General features: G+C 39.9%; 1 protein-coding gene across 1 annotated transcript in view; it reads right to left on the bottom strand.

The window, feature by feature from the left end:
* Positions 1-20762, bottom strand: part of EDNRA (endothelin receptor type A) — a 62087-nt gene extending 41325 nt beyond the window's left edge. Inside the window, exons 1-2 of the mRNA XM_082638225.1 lie at positions 20393-20762; positions 15688-16174 (exon numbers count right to left, since the gene is read on the bottom strand). Coding sequence (XP_082494351.1) covers positions 15688-16107 — 420 coding nt within the window. The 5' untranslated portion in view covers positions 16108-16174; positions 20393-20762. The remainder of the gene's footprint in view (positions 1-15687; positions 16175-20392) is intronic.
* Between the last annotated feature and the right edge of the window lie 377 nt (positions 20763-21139).

Genomic DNA, 21139 nt, shown 5'->3' on the forward strand with positions numbered 1-21139 from the left:
CCTATAGGACAAAATATAGGAGAATGAGAGGCGAGGATGAAAAGCAGGGCCAGGGGACTTCCCTGGTGGCACAGTGGTTAAGAATCCGCTTGCCAATGCAGAGGACACGGGTTTGAGCCGTGGTCCGGGAAGATCCCACATGCCGCGGAACAACTACGCCCGTGTGCCACAACTACTGAGCCTGCGCTCTAGAGCCTGTGAGCCACAACTACTGAGCCCACACGCCTAGAGCCTGTGCTCCCCAGCAAGAGAAGCCACTGTAATGAGAAGCCCGTGCACCGCAACGAAGAGTAGCCCCCGCTCGCCGCAACTAGAGAAAGCCCGAGCACAGCAATGAAGACCCAAGGCAGCCAAAAATAAATAAATAATAAACTTTAAAAAAAAAAAAAAAAGTAAAGCAGGGCCAGGGCAGTGGGTGAGATGCCGCAGGAGTGGATAAACTTTTTCTGTAAATGGCCAGATAGTAAATATTTTGGGCTTTGCAGACCATCTGGTATCTGTCAAAACCATTTATGTAAGCAATGGTTATGGCTGTGCTCCAATAGAACTTCATTTATAAAAATAGGCTTTGGGCCAGATTTGGCTCATGGCTGTAGTTTGCCCACCCCTGGGTCAGAGAATCAGACAGGATCAAGCCGAAGTGGTGAGTACTCAGTGCTTGCAAATTAGGCCCTGGAATATTACCTTAATGTGCACAACTTCCCCCTGGATTTACTTCCCCTACTTTACGGTAACCCAGGAGCTGGAAGCATTTTAAGGTCACTCCATGAAACCAATAAAAATATTACTGTGAAGGTAACTATTTCCTCAGAACAAAAAGCAGGAAAAATTTCAACAAATCCTCTAAGTTTAAAGGCACAATCATAAGACTGCAAATCCCAGTGTTCACACATTTCACAAAGTTCTGAATACCTTCTTGGCAGTATGTATTCAGGGCCTTGTAAGACCGCCATTGAATTCCATTTAAAATCTACTCAGTGGTTTTGATACGTAAAATTTCTTTTTAGTGATGTTGCAATGCAAATTTTGGTGTTGATGTTAGGAAGGATTTTCTTTTAGATCTGTCTTCATATGCTACAATTTGGTAAATTTCTATAACAACCCTCCCTTACCATTTTGTCTTAGAATAACATAGTAACCAGACTACAACTAAATCTCCCAAGTTTTACCTAGCAACTGGCATCCCAAAATATGTCATTTAACCAAAATAACCTCATAGAGATTGTCTGGAAAATTTCATCAATCCAACTTAAACTCTCAGAACATTTACTGTCTGAAATCAGTGCTTTTTAATCTGTGTTTCATGGGGTGCTTTAAAGCTTTAAAATAAATGGCCATTTACTGCAGCAGTAATGGAAAATGCTGAAACCTAATTTTATTTCTGTGTCTCTTGAGATTAATTTGATTGGTTTTGGTTTAGCTGTATATATTACTTTAGGAGGAGAGATGACAGTTTTTCTGTTTTCAAAGAAAATGTTAATAGGTGTTTTACATTCAGAATGTTATTTTTTTCAGTAAAATTGTGTTCAGTGGTCTCAAAAATTTCAACAGAACACTGGACTATAAAATTCACCTGGCATTCAGGCTAACTTGATGGAATATATGTATCCTCACACAGAATGCAAGCCAGTCAGAGGCACAGCTGTCCTAGATTTCTTTGTGTTTTCTATAGACACTTAGTAAATGTGTGAGTTGATTTGGGGATTATCCAATATGAAGGCAGATAACAGATTTGTTTGAAAGGCCAAGAAGAATTATAATGAACAAAGTTCAGACATATGCCACACAAGCCTTTAGAGCTTTTAGAAAATAATTCCGTCTAGGAAATTCTGCCTAGTTCCCAGTACTGTACCATGCCCTGGTGGTTCTCCAAAATTACTGATCAAAATATAAAAGGATTATGATACAGATTTATGTTAAAAGCATATATTTAGTATATAAATATATATGTTGATATTTAAGTATTCATGATCAAGATTTATATTAAAAGCATTTATTTAGTATATAGGTATATATGTTGATATTTAAGTGTTATATATATTTATATATACATGTTAAGTTTTATATATCTGTATATATTTATTTTTTTCAGGAATATATATGCACACAAAAAGATGCATGTGAGAATGTCCATAGATGCACTATTCATATGAGCTCAAAATTGGAAACTATTTAAATGCCTACCTAAGTAGAATGAATAAACACATTGTGGCATATTCAGACAGTGAAGTGCTATACAATAATGAGAATGAATAAGCTACAACTAAACTCAACAACATGGGTTACTCTCACAAACATAGTGCTGATCAAAGGAAGCCAGACAGAAAAGATTATATGTCATATGGTTCCATTTACATAAACACAAAAGTAGGCAAACAAATTCATGCTGTTAGAAGTCAGGAAAGTGGTTGCCTTAGGAGTTTGGGTAATTAGTGACCGAGGGACATCTGGGTGCAGGTAATGTTCTGATTCTTGATCTGGTTACACAGATGTGTTCATCTGGTGAAAATTCATAGAGCTGACACTAAACGTACATTTTTTTTGCATGTATATTACACCTCAATAAAATGTTGAAAATGTTTACAAAGTATTATGGCTCTTAAATGATGTAACACTACTCTAAATTTTCATAGAATTACCTTCTATAAGAACATCAAATTTGTGGAAACAAAGGAAATAGGCAGAGAAACACAGCATTTGTGACATACATGACATCATTTTGAAAGAGAAACGCTGGAGTATTCTAAACAGTTTTGTTTTGTGAAACTAAGCTAAAAGTTCACAGTGGCCAGATTTTTAAAAATACACAGACATTCTACAGAATTGCTTCATCTGACATAAAACTCATGTGGGATGGGGCATAGTATGCTATTCAATATTTGGCAAAGAGATGTGTGCCCATTACCTTTTATATTTTGAAAGGAATGATTTTGGATATTTTGAACATGCTCAATATAGTTTGCTTTTAAAATTAGGGATATTAGGGACTTCCTGGTGGTCCAGTGGTTAAGACTCCATGCTTCCAATGCAGGGGGCACGGGTTCGACCCCTGGTTGGGGGACTAAGATCCCACATGCCGTGTGGCATAGCCAAAAAAAAAAAAAAATTAGGGATGTTAGTAAAGTTCCTTATTCAAATAGATTCAGATTTAATGAAACCATTTCATTAAATTTCATTGTAAATTTTTTTTTAAATTGAGGATTTCTAGCTTATTTTATTTTTTTGAAGTATAGTTAATTTACAATATTACATTGGTTTAAGGTGTACAGCATAGTGATTCAGAATTTTTATAGATTATACTCCATTAAAAGTTATTAAAAATAATGGCTATAATTCCCTGTGCTATACAATATATCCTTGTTGCTTATCTATTTTATACATAGTAGTTTGTATCTCTTAATGCAATGCCCCTATCTCCCCCCAAACCACTGGTGACCACTAGTTTGTTTTCTATATCTGTGAGCCTGTTTCTGTTTTGCTATATACATTCATTTGTTTTATATTTTAGATTCCACAAATAAGTGATATCATACAGTATTTGCCTTTTTCTGTCTGACTTACTTCACAAAGCATAATATTCTCTAGGTCCATCCATGTTGCCGCAAATGGCAGAATCTCATTCTTTGTTTATTGCTGAGTAATAATCCATTGTATATATATACAACATCTTTTATTTATTTTTTTAAATTTATATTTATTTATTTATTTATTTATTTATTTTTGGCTGCATTGGGTCTCTGCTGCCATACACGGGCCCTCCCCAGCCACGGCGAAGGCCACCCTTGGTTGTGGTGCGTGGGCCCCCCACTGCAGTAGCCTCTCTCGTTGTGGAGCACAGGCTCCAGGCTTGTGGGCTCTAGAGCACAGGCTCAGCAGCTGTGGCACACGGGCCCAGCTGCTCTGCAGCATGTGGGATCCTCCTGGACCAGGGCCCGAACCCGTGGCCCCTGCATTGGCAGGCAGATACCCAACCACTGCCTCACCAGGGAAGCCCTACAACATCTTTTTTATCCATTTATCTGCTTCCATACCTTGGCTATTGTAAATAGTGCTGCTATGAACATTGGGGTTGCATGTATCTTTTCAAATTAGTATTTTCACTTTTTCCAGATATAAACCCAGGGATGGATCATATGGTAGTTCTATTTTTAGTTTTTTGAGGAACCTCTATACTGTTTTCCATAGTGGCTGCACCAATTTACATTCCCACCAAGAGTGCACAAGTGATCCCTTTCCTCCACATCCTTGCCAGTATTTGTTATGTGTAGACTTTTTGATGATGGCCATTCTGACAGGTGTGAGGTGATCTCATTGTTGTTTTGATTTGCATTTCTCTAATAATTAGCAAAGCTGAATATCTTTTTATGTGCCTGTTAACTTATGTATGTTGTCTTCGGAAAAGTGTCTATTCAGGTCTTTGGCCCATTTTTTGACTGGGTTGTTTATTTTTTTGATATTGAGTTGTACAAACTGTATATTTTGAATATTAACCCCTTGTTAGTCATATCATTTGCAACTATTTTGTCCCACTTCATAGGTTGTCTTTTCATTTTGCTGATATTTTCCCTTGTTGCACAAAAGCTTTTAAGTTTAATTGATCTCATTTATTCATTTTTGCTTTTATTTCTTTTGCCTTAGGAGATAAATCCAAAAACAGATTGCCATGATTTATGTCAAAGCATATTCTATGTTCTCTTCTAGGAGTTTTATGGTTTCAGGTCTTACATTTAGGTCTTTAATCCATTTTGAGTTTATTTTTGTATATGGTGTGAGGAAATGTCCTAATCTCATTGTTTTACATATATTAATAACTGCCCAGTTTTCTCAGCACCACTTATTGAAGAGACTGTCTTTTTCCCACTTTATACCCTTGCCTCCTCCTTTGTCAAAGATTAATTGACTGAATATGTGTGTGTTTTTATTTCTGGGCGCTCTATCCTGTTCCATTGATCTGTATGTCTGTTTTTGTGCCAGTACCATACTGTTTTGATTACTGTAGCTTTGTACAGTAGTATAGTCTGCAGTCAGGGAGGGTGATACCTCCAGCTTTGCTCTTTTTTCTCAAGATTTTTTTGGCAATTCAGGGTCTTTTGTGGTTCCATATAAATTTTAGAATTATTTGTCCTACTTCTGTGAGAAATTTCATGAGTATTTAGATAGGGATTACATTAAATCTGTAGATCGCTTTGGGTAGTATGGCCATTTTAACAATATTAATTCTTCCAATCCAAGAGCATGGGGTATCTTTCCCTTTCTTTGTATCATCTTAAGCTTCCTTCATCAGTGTTTTATAGTTTTCAGAGTATAGGTCTTTCACCTCCTTGGTTAAGTTTATTCCCAGGTATTTTATTTCTTGCTTCTTTTTAAATATCATTTGAGACATATTCCCAAATGTCATCCATTATGCTTTCACATTACCCTTTTAATTCCTATGCATCTGGTCAACTCCTAAGGAGGAAGATCTAGAAATGCAACATTTAGTTTTATCAATAAAACCAGATGTTTGTACCCCAACCAAAACCTTGGGATAGCCATAGACACTCACTTTTCTATCTCATGCCACAAATTGCCTAGCCTTTCCAATGATAACTGGATGAGACACCAGTTTGGCATAAAGTGTTCCTCTGAGCAGATAAGCAGATGTATATGTCTAGGCAATCAGTCCATCAAAGAACTTAACATTTCTTTTCATTTTTAAAAAATTTTATTTTCTGGCTCCCTTCCTTCAGTTGATCTCACCAACATGACAATGAGTATGGAATACAAAAATCTGTTTGACAGATGTTCCCATGCAATCTGAAAGACTTACAACATGAATGCTATTCTGGAGAGCAACCTCTGTTTCATACACATCTTCCTTTATAGTGTGTCACTTCTGTCTTAAATAAGCAACTAAAGAAGTATTGGGTTTAATGCAGGAGAGAAAAGGGGATGACTATTTTTGAACAGAGTCTTTGAAAATATATTTCTGTACTAAGGAGCACATCTGGATGACTATCAAGTTTGCCTTATGAGGCATATGGAAGAGAAGCAGTGTGGCAGCTTAGCTAACAGCATGGCCTCTGGGATCAGACTGGATCCAAATCCTGGCTCTGCAAGTCACTAACTGTGTAGCCTTGAGGACATTCCTTAAACACCATGCCTCAGTTTATTCATTTTCAGGCAACAGTCATATAGGATAAGTTTACTGTGAGTATCAAATGAGTTAGCTTGGTACAGAGTAAACAATAATTAGGCTTTAGGTCATGTTATAAATTGGTATACATAACATACTTTAAGACTGCATATTTTTCCTTCATCGATTCAGGAAATGCTTCTCAGCACAGTAGCCAGAATGTTTTGTTAAAATGTAAACCAGATCATGTCACTCATCTCCCCATAACCCTCCTTTTTTTAAAAAATTTATTTATTTATTTTTGGCTGCTTTGGGTCTTCATTGCTGCACACGGGCTTTCTCTAGTTGTGGCGAGTGGGTGCCACTCTTCATTGCAGTGCATGGGCTTCTCATTGTGGTGGCTTCTTGTTGCAGAGCACGGGCTCTAGGCACGTGGGCTCAGTAGTTGTGGCACGCGCGCTCAGTAGTTGTGGCTCGCGGGCTCTAGAGCGCAGGCTCAGTAGTTGTGGCACACAGGCTTAGCTGCTCTGCAGCATGTGGGATCTTCCCAGACCAGGGCTCAAACCTGTGTCCCCTGCATTGGCAGGTGGATTCTTAACCACTGCACCACCAGGGAAGTCCTGCTCATAACCTTCTAAAGCTTCCTATCTCACTCAGAGAAAAAGGCTAAAGGCTTTATAAAGGTGTATACATAGGGTGACCATGCTTCCTATTTATTCCAGGAATATTGGTTTATGCCTATTGTCCGGATGCAATTATTGATAGTGTCTACTTTCACTCTCAAAGCATCTTGGTTTGGACAATAAATTATATGGTCGCCTATTGTTAGGCCCCACATTATCTGTTTCTCCCTATCACCTGCCCTACCCCAGTATCCCTGTGATCTCATCTGTTACTATTCTCTTCCTCCCACTCAACCACCATGGTTTCCTTGCTGCTCCTTTAACCCTCCAGGCACATTCCTGCCTCTGGGCCTTTGCACTTGCCATTTCCTCTGGCTGGATGCTCTCACTTTGGATAGTGGCATGGTTTGCTCCTTTTAAGTTCTAGTTTTTATTCAAGGTCACCTTGTATTGAGTTCTTCTTCAGCCACTCACACTAAGATGAATACCCTCTTCCTCTTCTTTTATTTCTCTTCCCTATTTTACTTTTCTCCTTAGCAGTTATCTCACATACTATATATTTACTTATTAACTTGCCTGTTGTCTTGTTCTTCTACTAGAATGCAAACTCCACGAAGACAAGGATGATTGCTTTTCTTCACTGCTATTTCCCCAGTAACTGGTATATAGTAGGAGCTCAATAAATATTTATGAATGAATAAATGAAGAACATTCAGAGAAGAGAGACCTGATGTAACTGAGTAACCAAATGGCCAATCAGTTGCCCATCCACATTATTTTCTAGTATAAAATTTGATCTAAAAAATATTGGGTTGGCGAAAAAGTTCAGTTGGGTTTTTCCGTGAGATGTTATGAAAAACCAAAATGAACTTTTTGGCCAACCCAATAATAGGACTCCTGTGTTTAAGATAAGTGTTATGAGAAGCGTGATTTGAGTAAATTCTGTTATCTATCCTAGTCTCCAAGTAAGTCATGATGGCAAAAAACGTGGATGAAACTTTTAGAGAAGTTTAAATTATACAAAGCAACCTCTAAATTTGCACATCCACAAAAATGGTATTAAATCTGAGGGCACACTTGATTTTTCTTCTTGAGTTCAGGAACACTGGGGATTTCAAACCTTCCAAATTTAAATAAATATTTTAGAGCATGTGGTTTTGTAAAATCTTTGATGTTCAAATTTAAAAATAAGGCTATCAAATATTAACATTGAATGATAGTTCAGTTCTATTATTGAGTTTAATTTCAACTATTAACTTTATAATGAAGGAAAGTTTTTCCAAGAAAAACTAGACCTAGTTAAAAATAAAACTGTAGCTATAGAAAGCAGTTACTCTAGCTCTCAAGAGAATACGGTAGCTCCAGAAAGCAGTTGTAGAATTTCTGGCTGTATATCAAATTTATTTTGACAGAATTTCTTAGAATATTCCTTATCTAACCACTCTAGTCTTCAAATCAACTTCAGAGACAGTAAACTTCATACCTCTTTCATTTCAGTTCACACACGCTTTACACGAACTGTATAAACTTTGTATGATAATAAAAAAATAACACTCACGTGCTAGCAACTCAAAAGATAAAGACACTATAGAAATATTTCAGAATAAAATAGCCAGGACATCTGCTTTTACTGCACAGAGCGCTGGAATTACTGCAACGTTACACACACACACACACACACACACAGTGTATATGTGAAAATTCTTTTCTCAAAAGTAAAACATTTATGCATCACTATTTAAGTGAAGTTTAGAATACAGCAACCTCTTCTGTGATCTGAAGTGTCTGGTGGAGGAATATCTTCAGCCACGATGCTTTATACAGCCCAACACCTTCCTAATGAGAAGGGGACTGAATCCATCTCTCCCTCCTCAGCCATGGGAACGATCTTGCACTTACGGATGGTTTCCATCCCCCATCACTGAAACGGGAATAACTGTGCTGTGAACCAAATGCTGAGGGTTAGCCCAGTAACCTCACATGAGAATAATTACTTAACAGGACCATGAGAGAAAGCAATGAGGTTCCCAGACACAGGAAACGAAAAGTCAGAAGGGGAGGTAGAGTTGGAGAGGGTTCTGAAGCCTTTCCAGACAGCAACTTCCTTATAACAAACAGCAAGTTGGGTAATAAATGTATCACTCTGTTATTTTATATGTACATATATCCGTAAGTCAGCTGGTTAGCATAATGAACTTTTGCAATGTGCTTGTGTTTTAGCCATGCTAGAAAATCAACATATTTCCTGTTCTCTAAATTAGTAACTAAAATCTTTTGTGATATGAATGTTCATTTCTTTTTTTTTTTTTTTTTTTTTTGCAGTACGCGGGCCTCTCACTGTTGTGGCCTCTCCCGTTGCGGAGCACAGGCTCCAGATGCGCAGGCTCAGCGGCCATGGCTCAGGGGCCCAGCCGCTCCGCGGCATGTGGGATCTTCCCAGACCGGGGCACGAACCCGTGTCCCCTGCATCGGCAGGCGGACTCTCAACCACTGCGCCACCAGGGAAGCCCTGAATGTTCATTTTGATATTCCAAATCACTTGTAGGTTTAATATTTCAATCAAAACCACAATTACAACTATGCTCAAAGAATGCATATTGCACAGAAATCATGAAAAGTGACTCTTCAATTGGTTATATGTACTGGAGAGAGAGGAAATTAAACAATATAATTCCGGAACCATAGAACAAGAACTCTTGACTTCTAAAGACAAAGGGACAAGGGGAAAACAATCCTGTTATGTGTCACTCTAGGTTGACAGATTTTTCACAGATTTATGGACCCTGAGACATCCCTGGTTTGCAGGAAAAAAGTAGAGTTCAGTGAATTCAAAAAGCAAGTCTGCCTTTAGATCTGGAATTGCATGGGAGAAAAACATTCTTACAGAGGCAAATAGAGTATTTGAGCAAAATGAGTATTTTGCTCATGCATCAAATATTTTGAAAGCTGGGCACAGTGCTGGATGTGGAGATACAATGATAAATGAGAATCATGGCAGTGTGCCTCAGGGGACTTGCAGTCTAGTGGGGCAGACAGGCAAGCGAATTGGCAGGGACAACAGAGCGTGTGTTAGATGCTCTTAGGGGGTTACTAGAGGGTATCATGGGAGCACATGAGAAAGGCACTGACCTAGTCTATATTAGGGATACTTGCCAGACAAAGAGATGCTTCAGCTGAGATCTGGAGAATAAAGTGGAATAAGCCAGAGAAAGCATGAGGGAAAATATTCAAGGTGGAAAGATCATCTTGGTACTCTTGGTTAGCTGGAGTGAAGAGGGGTAGATGAAAAACATGAAGAGAGAGGTGCCTGGAGATGAGGTAGGGTCAGAGCTATCTAACAAGACACGGTGAGCTGGAGTGCAATGTACCTTCAAGGGACAGAGAGCTTGGTGAAGGGACACATTTTCTCTCTTAAAATTCAGGGAATACAGTTTCTATACCTAATTTTACGATTATAGCGCTATTACTGGAATACCTGAGAAAGGCCTGTTTTTATTTGCTTGATGGTGAGTAAAAGGCAAACATCTATCACATATGCAACAGTGTGTAATTGGATCAGCTGGGGGGAGTAGTATGTGCAGACCACAGATAATACCCTGTGCCTTGTCTGTAAATGAAGAATCCCTCTGACAAATCAACATCATCATCATCATCAATATTTTAATTTGAAGGTCTCAGAAAAATTTGATTACAAGTATATTTTAGTGCTCCCTTCAGGAGCACATATACTAAAATTGGAATGATACAGAGAAGATTAGCATGGCTCCTGGGCAAGGATGACATGCAAATTTGTGAAGTGTTCCCATATTTTTTACTTATCTATGAAACAGAAACAGACTCACAGACATAGAGAACAGACTTGTGGTTGCCAATGGGGAGGGTGAGTGGCGGAGGGATGCAACGGGAGTTTGGGGTTAGCAGATGCAAACTATTATATATAGAATGAGATAAACAAGGTTCTACTGTATAGCACAGGGAACTATATTCAATATCCTGTAATAACCTATAATGGAAAAGAATATGAAAAAGAATATATATATATAAATGAATCACTTTGCTGTACACCAGAAACTAACACAACATTGTACATCAACTCTACTTCAATTAAAAAAAAGAAGTTAATTTTAATCATATCAAAAAACATTAATTGAACAGCTACTATATTTGAGGCATACAACTTATATGTTGTGATATGTGTTTATCACAACCTATATATGTGTTTCTTGATGTGTCAAGAAGCAACTTTTGTATGGCTGCCCCAACAGGATGGATCCCAGTTGCACAAGATGTCAAAGGCTGTGTGAATATGGAGATAAACTGGCTTTGTGTGAATGTCTCTGGTTTCCACATTGCTCAGATCCTCTGCCAGAGCAACATATTGGGAATCTTGGCTTTTCATTGCAAAATATTCCTGATAATTTCATACAGAAATTTTGTTTATTTTTCATCATTGTCCTCAGGAAGAGGTGGTTGCTTAGAGTGGACTAAAGTAGTCAACAGCTGATTACTGGATGTATCACTGGCTTCTTCGTTTGTTCTCAGAGATCTGCTTTACCCCACACACTAAGTGGAGACATTATTCATCTACAGTATTATCTATGATGTCACTGGTTCCAACTCCCTGCTGTGCTGACATTTCTATGTCAAGTCATTGGACTCAACTGCCTCTCTCTTCCCATGGCCATCATTCTCATCCTCTCCATTCTACTTCTCTCCTACATATATTTCTCCACACTTCTGTTTCTACTTAAGAGGCTAAGGTGCAGTGGTTTATGGGCATATCCATGTGCACATCTGGGTGACGGTTATCTTGAAAGCACATGACACCAAGCTTTGGCCCACCCATTCACAAACATCACTTTTAGGGTTTCCACTCTATTCAAAATTAAAACCCATCTCCCTATAGATGACACTCTAGGGCATAAATAAATCATTAAAGAATATGATTGTTAAATTCTATACTTCTAATCTATATTGGCATTTAGTCACTGGGGGGCATTTTCAGATTCTAAACACAGATACAATGCTTTAATTATTTTGCCATTGTAATGAAAGTAAATATTTTATATACAGGTGTAACTTTTTGCATTCCTTGAAAATTCAGGATATCAGATAGTGTAATTTCTTGACAAATTGAATCCATCATCAGTTTAGGTTACAAGTGTGAACATTTGAAAGGGTCTACTAACTCCTTTTCTTTCCTCTCTCCTGGTTTTGTCAGTCTGCTCATGGAATTAATGATATGTTTTTTGCACAATTCCAAATTAGAGTAAGCCTTTGATAAATAATACCATTTCTTTAACATTGCCATTTGAAAACCAAGAAGGTAGCTGGCATTTATTTGCATCTTTTGGTTCCTTCTGTTTTACATTTTATTGTCTCAGACTGTCCGATTTTTATCACCAGGTAGTGTATGTATGTATGTGTGTGTGTGTGCATGTGCACGAGTGTAAGCAAGGGCTAGAGGAATTTCTCCCCACTTTCTGGGTTATTTCTTCTCTATGAAATGTATATAACTCCAGACCTAATTCATTTTTTAATTTAGGATCTGTACATGCTTCAGCAGCAGCAATTCGGCAACTATATCCAGCCTCTCTGAGAGTGACATTTAGTGCAGAGAATGTTACTTAGGGGTAGTGATGACATTTGGACAAGAGCTGCACATGCGTGTTAGGAACCAGTAAGAAGCAGGAGCTCTTGGGGGTTTCTGAGCAGAGCAGCACTCGATAAGTACAAGCAAAGTCCAGTACAGCCTGGCAGAAGAAATCCTGAAGCTCTAGAGATCAACTAGGAAACTTGGAAATTCAGATGTGTAGTGAACCCCTCTTCCATGCCCACAGACGATCCAAAGCTACCCAGCACTAGCTGCATGGGATAATGACAGAACAGAAACAGCCTAGCCGTCTGATATACTTGCTGCATTGATTTTCAGTTGTGTTTTACAGCATATCAATATATGAAACAGTTTCAGTACAACTCTTTCAAAGTGAGAGAAAGATAATAAAATGTGAGTAGAAAGAACACTTTATCATGTGCTCTCCTTTTTCTTGTAATATAACTACAGTCTAATCAGCAAGTCTCACTTGCCCCAAGATTCAATCTTCATACTACTTTCACTCACTCTGACTCTAACCTAGCTCAGTGCAACGTTCTCCCTCTGGGGACACCTTAAAACTGAGTCTAAAGGCAATTGATAGAATTGTTAAACACAACGACCTGTGTGATTTGAAAACTTATCTTTCTTTGACGAACATAGCAGATCCTTTAAACCATTCTTCTTTCAACTTAATTCTAGTAATAGGGGAGATAAAGAAGCTTCATGCATCCCTTTAATAGAATGTTCTTCAAGTCTATGCATTTTTCATCAGTACCTAAACATAATGGTAAACTGAGACTGGATGGCTACTACTTTGCCCTGCAATGCAGAGGTAGCTTGACATGGTCAGAGGAATCCACAGGTCTGATATATGAGACTCCAAAGCATCAGACTCTTAGAGCAGGAGGCAGCTGTGGAGAAAAGGCATGAGGACCTAGAGCACACATTGCTTAGAAGGATTTCTCTTGACTCTCCCGGGCAGAAGTCAGAGAAACAGTAACATCTTATGGTTTCCTAACCTAGAGGAATGGACTGCCAGGAGGAAGTAGAAATAACGCTCAAATATTGTGAGGCTTTTCTGTTCGCTCCAATGCTTTTCTCTTTTCCTCTGGAAGAAGATTGAAATGACTAAAGAGTATTTCTTTCTTTAACCCCAAAGGTTTACTTTCTAAAATTAATGTTGGTTAAAGGACTCATTACATGAGTTTTAGAAAAACAGGAATTATACAAATGTACTCCTGCTATGAAAAAACACATCAAACTGTCCACATTGTTGAGAACTACAATAAGGTATATAAAGTATTGGATTCCCAAGATGGAAGAATCATAAGGTCAAATAAGGAAGTGTCAGTTTTTGTCCATTGCTGTATGAATGTAAAACAAAGTTTTTTTGGAATTTTCACCGAATTTGGAGATATTTCAGATGATCTGACTTAAAACATTGCTACAGAATAGAAATGAAGTTTAGTCTCATGAATAGCAGGTAGCACCTCAAAGAGATAAGCAAGTCACCTTCTCAGCAGATATGGTTATGTCAAAAGCTGCTTTTGCACATGGTCAAATGGGAATTATTAATCAGAGATGGTTATGTTATTTTCCTGAGCCATAATGGGTTGGTTAACTAGTTGTGTAAGTGTGAACAATCAATGTTTAATACTCCACACCATGATTGTGAATGAGTCATGTCAACATTTTCAAATCTCTTATTAAAGAGAGATGTCCCCAGGAAGTCATGTTGAGTATGTGTAATATTTCACTAAGAGAAAATCAAAAACTTTTGAAAAGAAAAAAAGTTCTGTAGCATATGCTAAATATTTAAAATTATTTACATATTTTCAATTTTGCCTCCTAATTTGTTTCTGAAATCCTGCTTTGAGTTCAAATAGAAAACACATGTATTCATGCTCTTCTGTGGAAAGAGATGGTATGTGATTTAAAATTTTTTTCTTTTTTGAAAATATTTGGCCATACTGCGTGGCATGTGGGATCTTAGTTCACCGACCAGGGATTAAAATCATGCCCCCCCGAGGTCACCACTAGCCTGCATTGGAAGGTGGAATCTTAACCACTGGACTGCCAGGGAAGTCCCTTAAATTTTTATTTGTTGTCTAATTTCCCCAATTTTGCAAACAGTGTATTGGAGTAATTTTGAGATGATTTTTCCTTGTAATATTCAAATTTTTCATCATTGTTTTCATCTTTATGGTTAGACCACTGCTTTTTCTGGTAGGCTAGTATCATTTCACCACAGTTGGAGTGTATCTATTTGAAACCAAGATGCTACTATTTCACTTAAAACTAATCATGTTTTCAACTGACAAACTTTCCATTTCAAGTCATATTTCAGAATATTCTTGCTCAGAATAGTTTTGTTTCTACAGATAATACATAGAAGACAAAAAACTAAAGGCTGAGGAAAGTGCTTTCCCTGTGCTAGGAATAAAGACATTCTAAAACATCTGACACAGATGATGAAATTTCATTTGAATTTTAGCTCACTTGAATTCTTGCAGCAATTTCCCCCACACAACCACTAGACCAAATATGGAATAACTAATTCCTTTTGGCTTTAGTTGTTTTGGTACTAACTAGTCCCTAGAGCAAGGTGATCACACCAACAGTGGGTGAGTTCTCTTCCTCTCCCACTCAGGCTCTAACTTTGATTGTCCTTGGACCCTTGTTGCCTAGCTCTGCAGCAGGCACACAGTAGGTGCTCCATGAATGTAAGTGAAGCAATGCGGGGGGCAACAGTAAACTGATGCTTTTAGTAATGCTGCTCAGTGACGTCACCACTGGCCTGCCATCTCGTGCACCCGTTATCCCTAAGTTGCCCTAACTGCGGAAGCCAGCATGACCTTTGTCTTCAATCATCCAGACAGTCAAAATAAAATAAGCCCTTCTCATTTCAAGCTATACTATGGATATCGGGCTTCCAAATAGCATCACATTGAAAAGGTAACCGAAAGTGAAGATAAATTTATTTTAAGTACTTTTTGGGCTCAGCAGGTCCTACCCTGGAAATGGAATGTCACAAAAATCCAGTGATCTTCCCCAGATTGCCCATCTACCCAGCAAGCTCATGGCTGGCATGAGAATCCTATTCATGCAAGACCATGACTTTGAAGAGTCATCCCTGAAATACTATTTTGTTAACAATTAAGTTAGAAAATCAGTGTCACATTTAACAAACAATAAAAATTTCAAATGTCACCCAGTTTTAAGAGAGCAGAAACGGCTCTCAGTAAAAACACAGACTGAAATTCCAAAGGACAGAAAAGTCTTCAGCACCTCTCTCAACTGTGGAATCAGAGCATATGTTCCAACCTGCAAATGCATTTGTGGTTACTTCCTACCTTAAATACATTGATAGGGAGATCAATGACCACATAGATAAGGTCTCCGAGGGCAAGGCTGGCTATCAGTGCGTTGGGGCCATTCCTCATGCACTTGTTCTGGTAAATGATCCTGAGCAGGGTTGCATTCCCCACCATTCCCACGATGAAAATAGTACACGATATCACAGTGTTAATATATTTGAAAGCTGAAGTAATCTTAGTCTGCTGTGGGCAATAGTTGTGCATTGAGCCATTGTTGGGGAGGGCCAAATTCGTGGGTCTATGTGTGGTAACCATGAAGCTGAGTTCTGTCCCACGAAAAGTGGTGAAATCGTCCACATGGGTGCTTAGATTTGTGCTGTAGCTCTCAGGATTATCACTGATGACACATCCAACCAGCGCCAACCCAAACAACACCCTGAGGCAAAAGGTTTCCATCTTGATGCAAATTTGAGGTAAGGTCTCTTAGTCTTTTGCTTTGACACCCTTTTATTTTTTTTTCTACCTGAAAAGAGAAAAGAGAAAAAATAATTTTGGTTACAAAATCTAGCTGCCAATAAGACTGTAGTCAATGACAATTACTGCTTCAATTAAAAAAGCAGGATGTATCTGGTAATTAGATAAGATATATCTGTGTCAGGTTACCCCATGGAAGAACAAAAGAAGAAAAGATCAAAGCTCTACTAGGGCAAGTTTCATCTCTGTATCCTGCCTCTGTCTCTGTCTCTCTCGCTTTTGTCCATAGCTATAATTACATCTAGATTATAATATGAGGACATGGCAGTTTTTCCTTCAAGTAGTAGAGAAGAAGTTACATTACACCTAGGCTGATAGCCTGAATTACAAAAAATCTTCACAAGTTGAGATAACAATATTTTAGTTATTTTTTTTCTCCATTACACCTAGGCTGATAGCCTGAATTACAAAAAATCTTCACGAGTTGAGATAACAATATTTTAGTTATTAATGGAAGAGAAAAGACATTATATGCTGAGTGAAAGTTATGTAGTATTAAGGTATAAAATCACCAAATTCTATAATTAACAATTCAGTATTCCAACATGTGTGTTGTTTTGCCAATGGCAAATAATGAACATGAGAATAACATGCAGCTCAGGTAGCCATTTGAAGTGTTATGAAATGTTCATTTAAAAACAGAACTCTGATTAACACCATCAATACATTTAACAATCTTAGTCATTTAAAATTGAGATAGTTGATAAAGACAAAATATTTATTTTATTGAAAACTTGGATGATTACTGTGTACAATCAACATCTTCTGACAAGAGTTTTTCTGCTTTTCCATTTGTCAGAAATTATTATCAGGATATTTGCCAATGAATGAAACTAGGAGTAATAGACTTTCTCAGGCCAGGCATACTATTTGGTTTTCCAAACATCCTTTATACATCCTTTAAACATCCTTTATAGCTACATTGATTATGACCAGTCACTGTGCTGAGCACTTCACATGCGTGATGACCTGTAATCCATACAATGACCCTCTGAAGCAGATACATGGTTCCATTATAAACACAGGGAAACACAAGGTCAAGTACCTTGTCAAGGCCATAGCTGGTATGGTGCCGCTGTGATTCAAAGGCAGGTTAGTCTGACTTTGAGCCTGAGCTCTTAACCACTAGACTGAACCGTCTCTCATTCTCATGACTTCTTAGCATCTAAAGTGTTTTAACAATGTTTCCAGCGTTTTGAAGAAGCAATAGACTTTGGAGGTTGGTTAGATATTTTCAAAAGACCGTTTCATTGTTTTGTTTTGTTTTGTTTTGTTTTAGTCACTTGCAGAGAGCAAGTGGTCCTTCTTGTTCAGGAAGTCTAGGTTTCTACTTGAAGAAAAGATGCTGGGAAAATGAGGGAGGTTGGTGGTAACACAACAATTAAAGGTAAATAAAAATGGCTCTTCCCATTTTAATATTTTGTATATTTTCTGTGAATTTTTGTGAATCTTTAAATGAAGGCCATAAGCTCATTTATGATGTAGTGTGTGTGTATGATGAATACACCCAGGTCACAATTTAAGTTTTAAGAATTGTGTCCTTTTGAGTCTATTCATGGTTGATATGAATTTTGATATGAACTTTTAGGAATTTTGACAGTTATCTTGGTTATCAACAAAGTTTAGGGCTTAGTCGATATATGGATGAAATGAGATTTATTCAAGTTGTACAGAAGGTCTAAAATAAACATAAGGTGCAAATACTGCATACTTCTGCCTTCCCCAGAGATTTCCCCCCAGGAACCTGAATTAATAATAACATTTTACGTAGAGTAGTAATCTATTATATACAGTATTTGTTGTCTGACTTGAGCTTTACAACTCTAGGTAGGCAGGGACAATATCATGAGGAAACTGAGCCTTGAAGAAGTTGTCACATTTTTGTGGCCAAGAAGTGGCAGGACAGGTAAAACACCTCACTCTACTTTGCTCATAAGACTTGACTCAGTCAAGTCTTAAAATATCAATTTTTCTAAGCTAGGGGCATACTGGGCATACAGTTCTGCCTAGACTTAATTATAAGTAGTTTGCAGGGTTTTTTTTTTTCCTGCTGCTTACAGTTTGGGGTATTTGACCAAATGTTGATAGACCTACGAAACGCTGCTATTTCCATTCCGCCGTGGAGACCAGAAGTCTAAGAACAAAGCATATCGTCATCCTCCCCTTCAGATCAGAGATGGGAAAAAAGAAATCCTTCAGTATTTTGTGAAGGATTTCACTAAATCCTTAATGACTAAAGCCTCCCAGTTGCCCAATAGGAATGAACCTTCAGAAAGAGTTTTCTTAACAGTAAAAGAGAGAAGGCCTTTTCCAGAAATGGAATGGCTCTTTGCCCATCAGAGTCTGCTAGGAGGCTATGTCGTGAACTGACCTGGCTATCTATGGTGGGTTGACACAACTCACAAAAGTACCACTCGTGTTTGAATGTCAGCACATTGGTTTGCTTGGTGAGCTGATTACCGCAGGAGCTGAGAAGTCTTATCAAATCTGTGGGTTCTTATCAAAGTGTGTGCCAGCTACCATGAAAACCACTTTCTTTCTCCTCCAACAGTGACGTCACCACAGAAATCATTTCTGAAGACATCTCTTTCACATATGAAGCTGCAGAACTAAGGGATACCTGGCAAAGGCACGTGGCTGCCATGTCATCATTGGGTGAAAAATACAAAACCAAAGGAAAAAACCCTTTCAAATGCATGTTCCTCCAAGGATGAGTCTGTAGCTTATTTCTCTAAGTCACGCTGTGCTTCAGATCATCAGTCATAATCAGTCATAGCTCTAGTGAAGCACCTCAGGTTCAGACCTGAAGGACATGGTTTATAGATTCAGCGTTCTTCATATTTGGGGTCTAAGGATTTGCTGGAGTTCAAAAGCTACCGTTAAGGGCTTCCCTGGTGGCGCAGTGGTTGAGAATCCGCCTGCCAATGCTGGGGACACCCGTTCGAGCCCTGGTCCGGGATCCCACATGCTGCAGAGCAACTAAGCCCGTGCACTGCAACTACTGAGCCTGTGCTCTAGAGCCCACGAGCCACAACTATTGAGCCTGCGTGCTGCAACTACTGAAGCCTGCGTGCCTAGAGCCCGTGCTCTGCAACCAGAGAAGCCACCGCAATGAGAAGCCTGCACCACAGTGAAAGTAGCCCCCCACCCACTTGTGCACAGCAACAAAGACCCAATACAGCCAAAAATAAATAAATAAAACAAATAAATGTATTTAAAAAAAGCTATTATTAAGCAAGAGGACTGAATCCTTTGTGCTTTAACAGTTTAACATCTCAGACTCCCAGGATCAAAGTTCCCTCGTAATTAGCAATTTGGAAATTCCGACCTTACCCACAAGGCAATAGGTTAGAGCAGGTAATTTACATGAAATGACTGCCAAGGTGTTTCTCAATTACTTAACACAAAACAGAGGGAATGGGAGGAGTCATAAATATCTACAAGAGGAGAAAGAAACCAAATAAACTAGGAACTTCAAAATAAGTTTTTTTGGTGGGTCTTGCTCGGTGGGTAAGAAATCAGTAACTCTCCTGACGGCCAACGCCTGACTTTATTTGCCGCCCAGCCCACCCCCCTCCGCCGTCAGGTCTACCCCGGAACGCCATTAGGATGGTGTAAACGGAGGCTGATTATGGGGAAACAGCCCTTGTTCTCGGCACGTGAAGGGCAACAAGTGTCCATGAAAGGAGGGCACAGAACAAAACGCCCAGACCTCCGCGGGCAGGTTTCCAAACTAGTTGCCCTGGGGTTTTTCCAGACGCATCTGTTCCTCACACCCAGTGCCCTTGGCTACCCTTGGCATGCCCCGGGCGTGCGGGGCGAGAAGCAGGCTGCGGGGCAACTTCACAAGTAGGCTCTTGAGCCAACAACAAGGGAGTGAGGTTCCACAAAGTTCTCTCAAGCCTCGGGGAAAGGGAGACCCGGGGAGAACTGCTGGTTTTCTTTTGACTAAAAATCCGACGCCCGCCTGGGGAGGCTGAGGCGCTTTGGATCAGTTTCCCAAACCCCCAACGTGCCCGGAGCGCACCCCGCCCAGGAAAAGCGCCCGCGCCGCCTCGCGCCCTCTGGCAGGTGATGCCAGCCCTGGTGCAGGAGGTGCAGGCGCCGGGCTACAACGCTCCCGGCTCGCCTCTCCTCCCGACCGAAGGGCCCGCCGGCGTCTCCCTTACCCAGCTCGGGACCCCTAAAGGAAAAGAGTTGCACCGACCGTGGAGCTCGGCGGGCGCGGACGGCTGCCTGGTCCGCGCGCGGTGCCTGGGCGAGAGGAAGCCGAGACGGCGAGGGTGGGTGGCGAGTGTCCCGGGCTCCGGCGCGGCAGGGGCCCCGGCTGCACCGCTGCCTCCGCTTCGCAAAACTTGCTGGGCACGGCTTCTCTGGGGAGGTCCTCCCCGAGCCGCCCGCCTCCGGCCACCCGGTGGGATGGAGCGTCTCCACCTCCCGTCCGCAATCGCCAGACCAAAGGGATGACTGTGCGCGCGCACGAGGGCTCGCAAGAAAAGGAAAACTCGGAGGAACACGCCTCCCGTCTGTCCTCCCCTTCTCCCAAAGCTCCCAGACCTTCTACTCCACTCTAGGGCGGCAAGAATGTCCAAACCTTCCAGCCCTCCAGGGATGCAGCCACTATAAAGCACTAGGCTGCCGCCCCCTCCCAGGCCCTGAAGGCTAGGAGTCGTTTTAACTATTTCCTTCCTGAAATGAAAGTGGTGGTGAGGGGACGGGGATCGAGGAGGAGGGTAGCTTAACAGACAAGACTCAGAACTGAGGAAGGCCTTGCAGAGAAAACGTTCCTTTCCCAGTAAGTGCAGGCAGACTTGATCTGGAGAGAGAGACTGCAGAGTAAGGATCCGAGAGCGTGGTTTCTGCTCTGCGTTCCCTGCCCCTTTGCTCGTCTTGTACGTTCCCTCTTAAGCTTATAGCAAGTAAAAGAGCCAACGTGGACAGCAGTTTACTGGAT

Source organism: Mesoplodon mirus (assembly GCF_964341445.2).
Source record: "Mesoplodon mirus genome assembly, chromosome: 2".
NCBI classification, from domain to species: Eukaryota; Metazoa; Chordata; class Mammalia; order Artiodactyla; family Ziphiidae; genus Mesoplodon; species Mesoplodon mirus.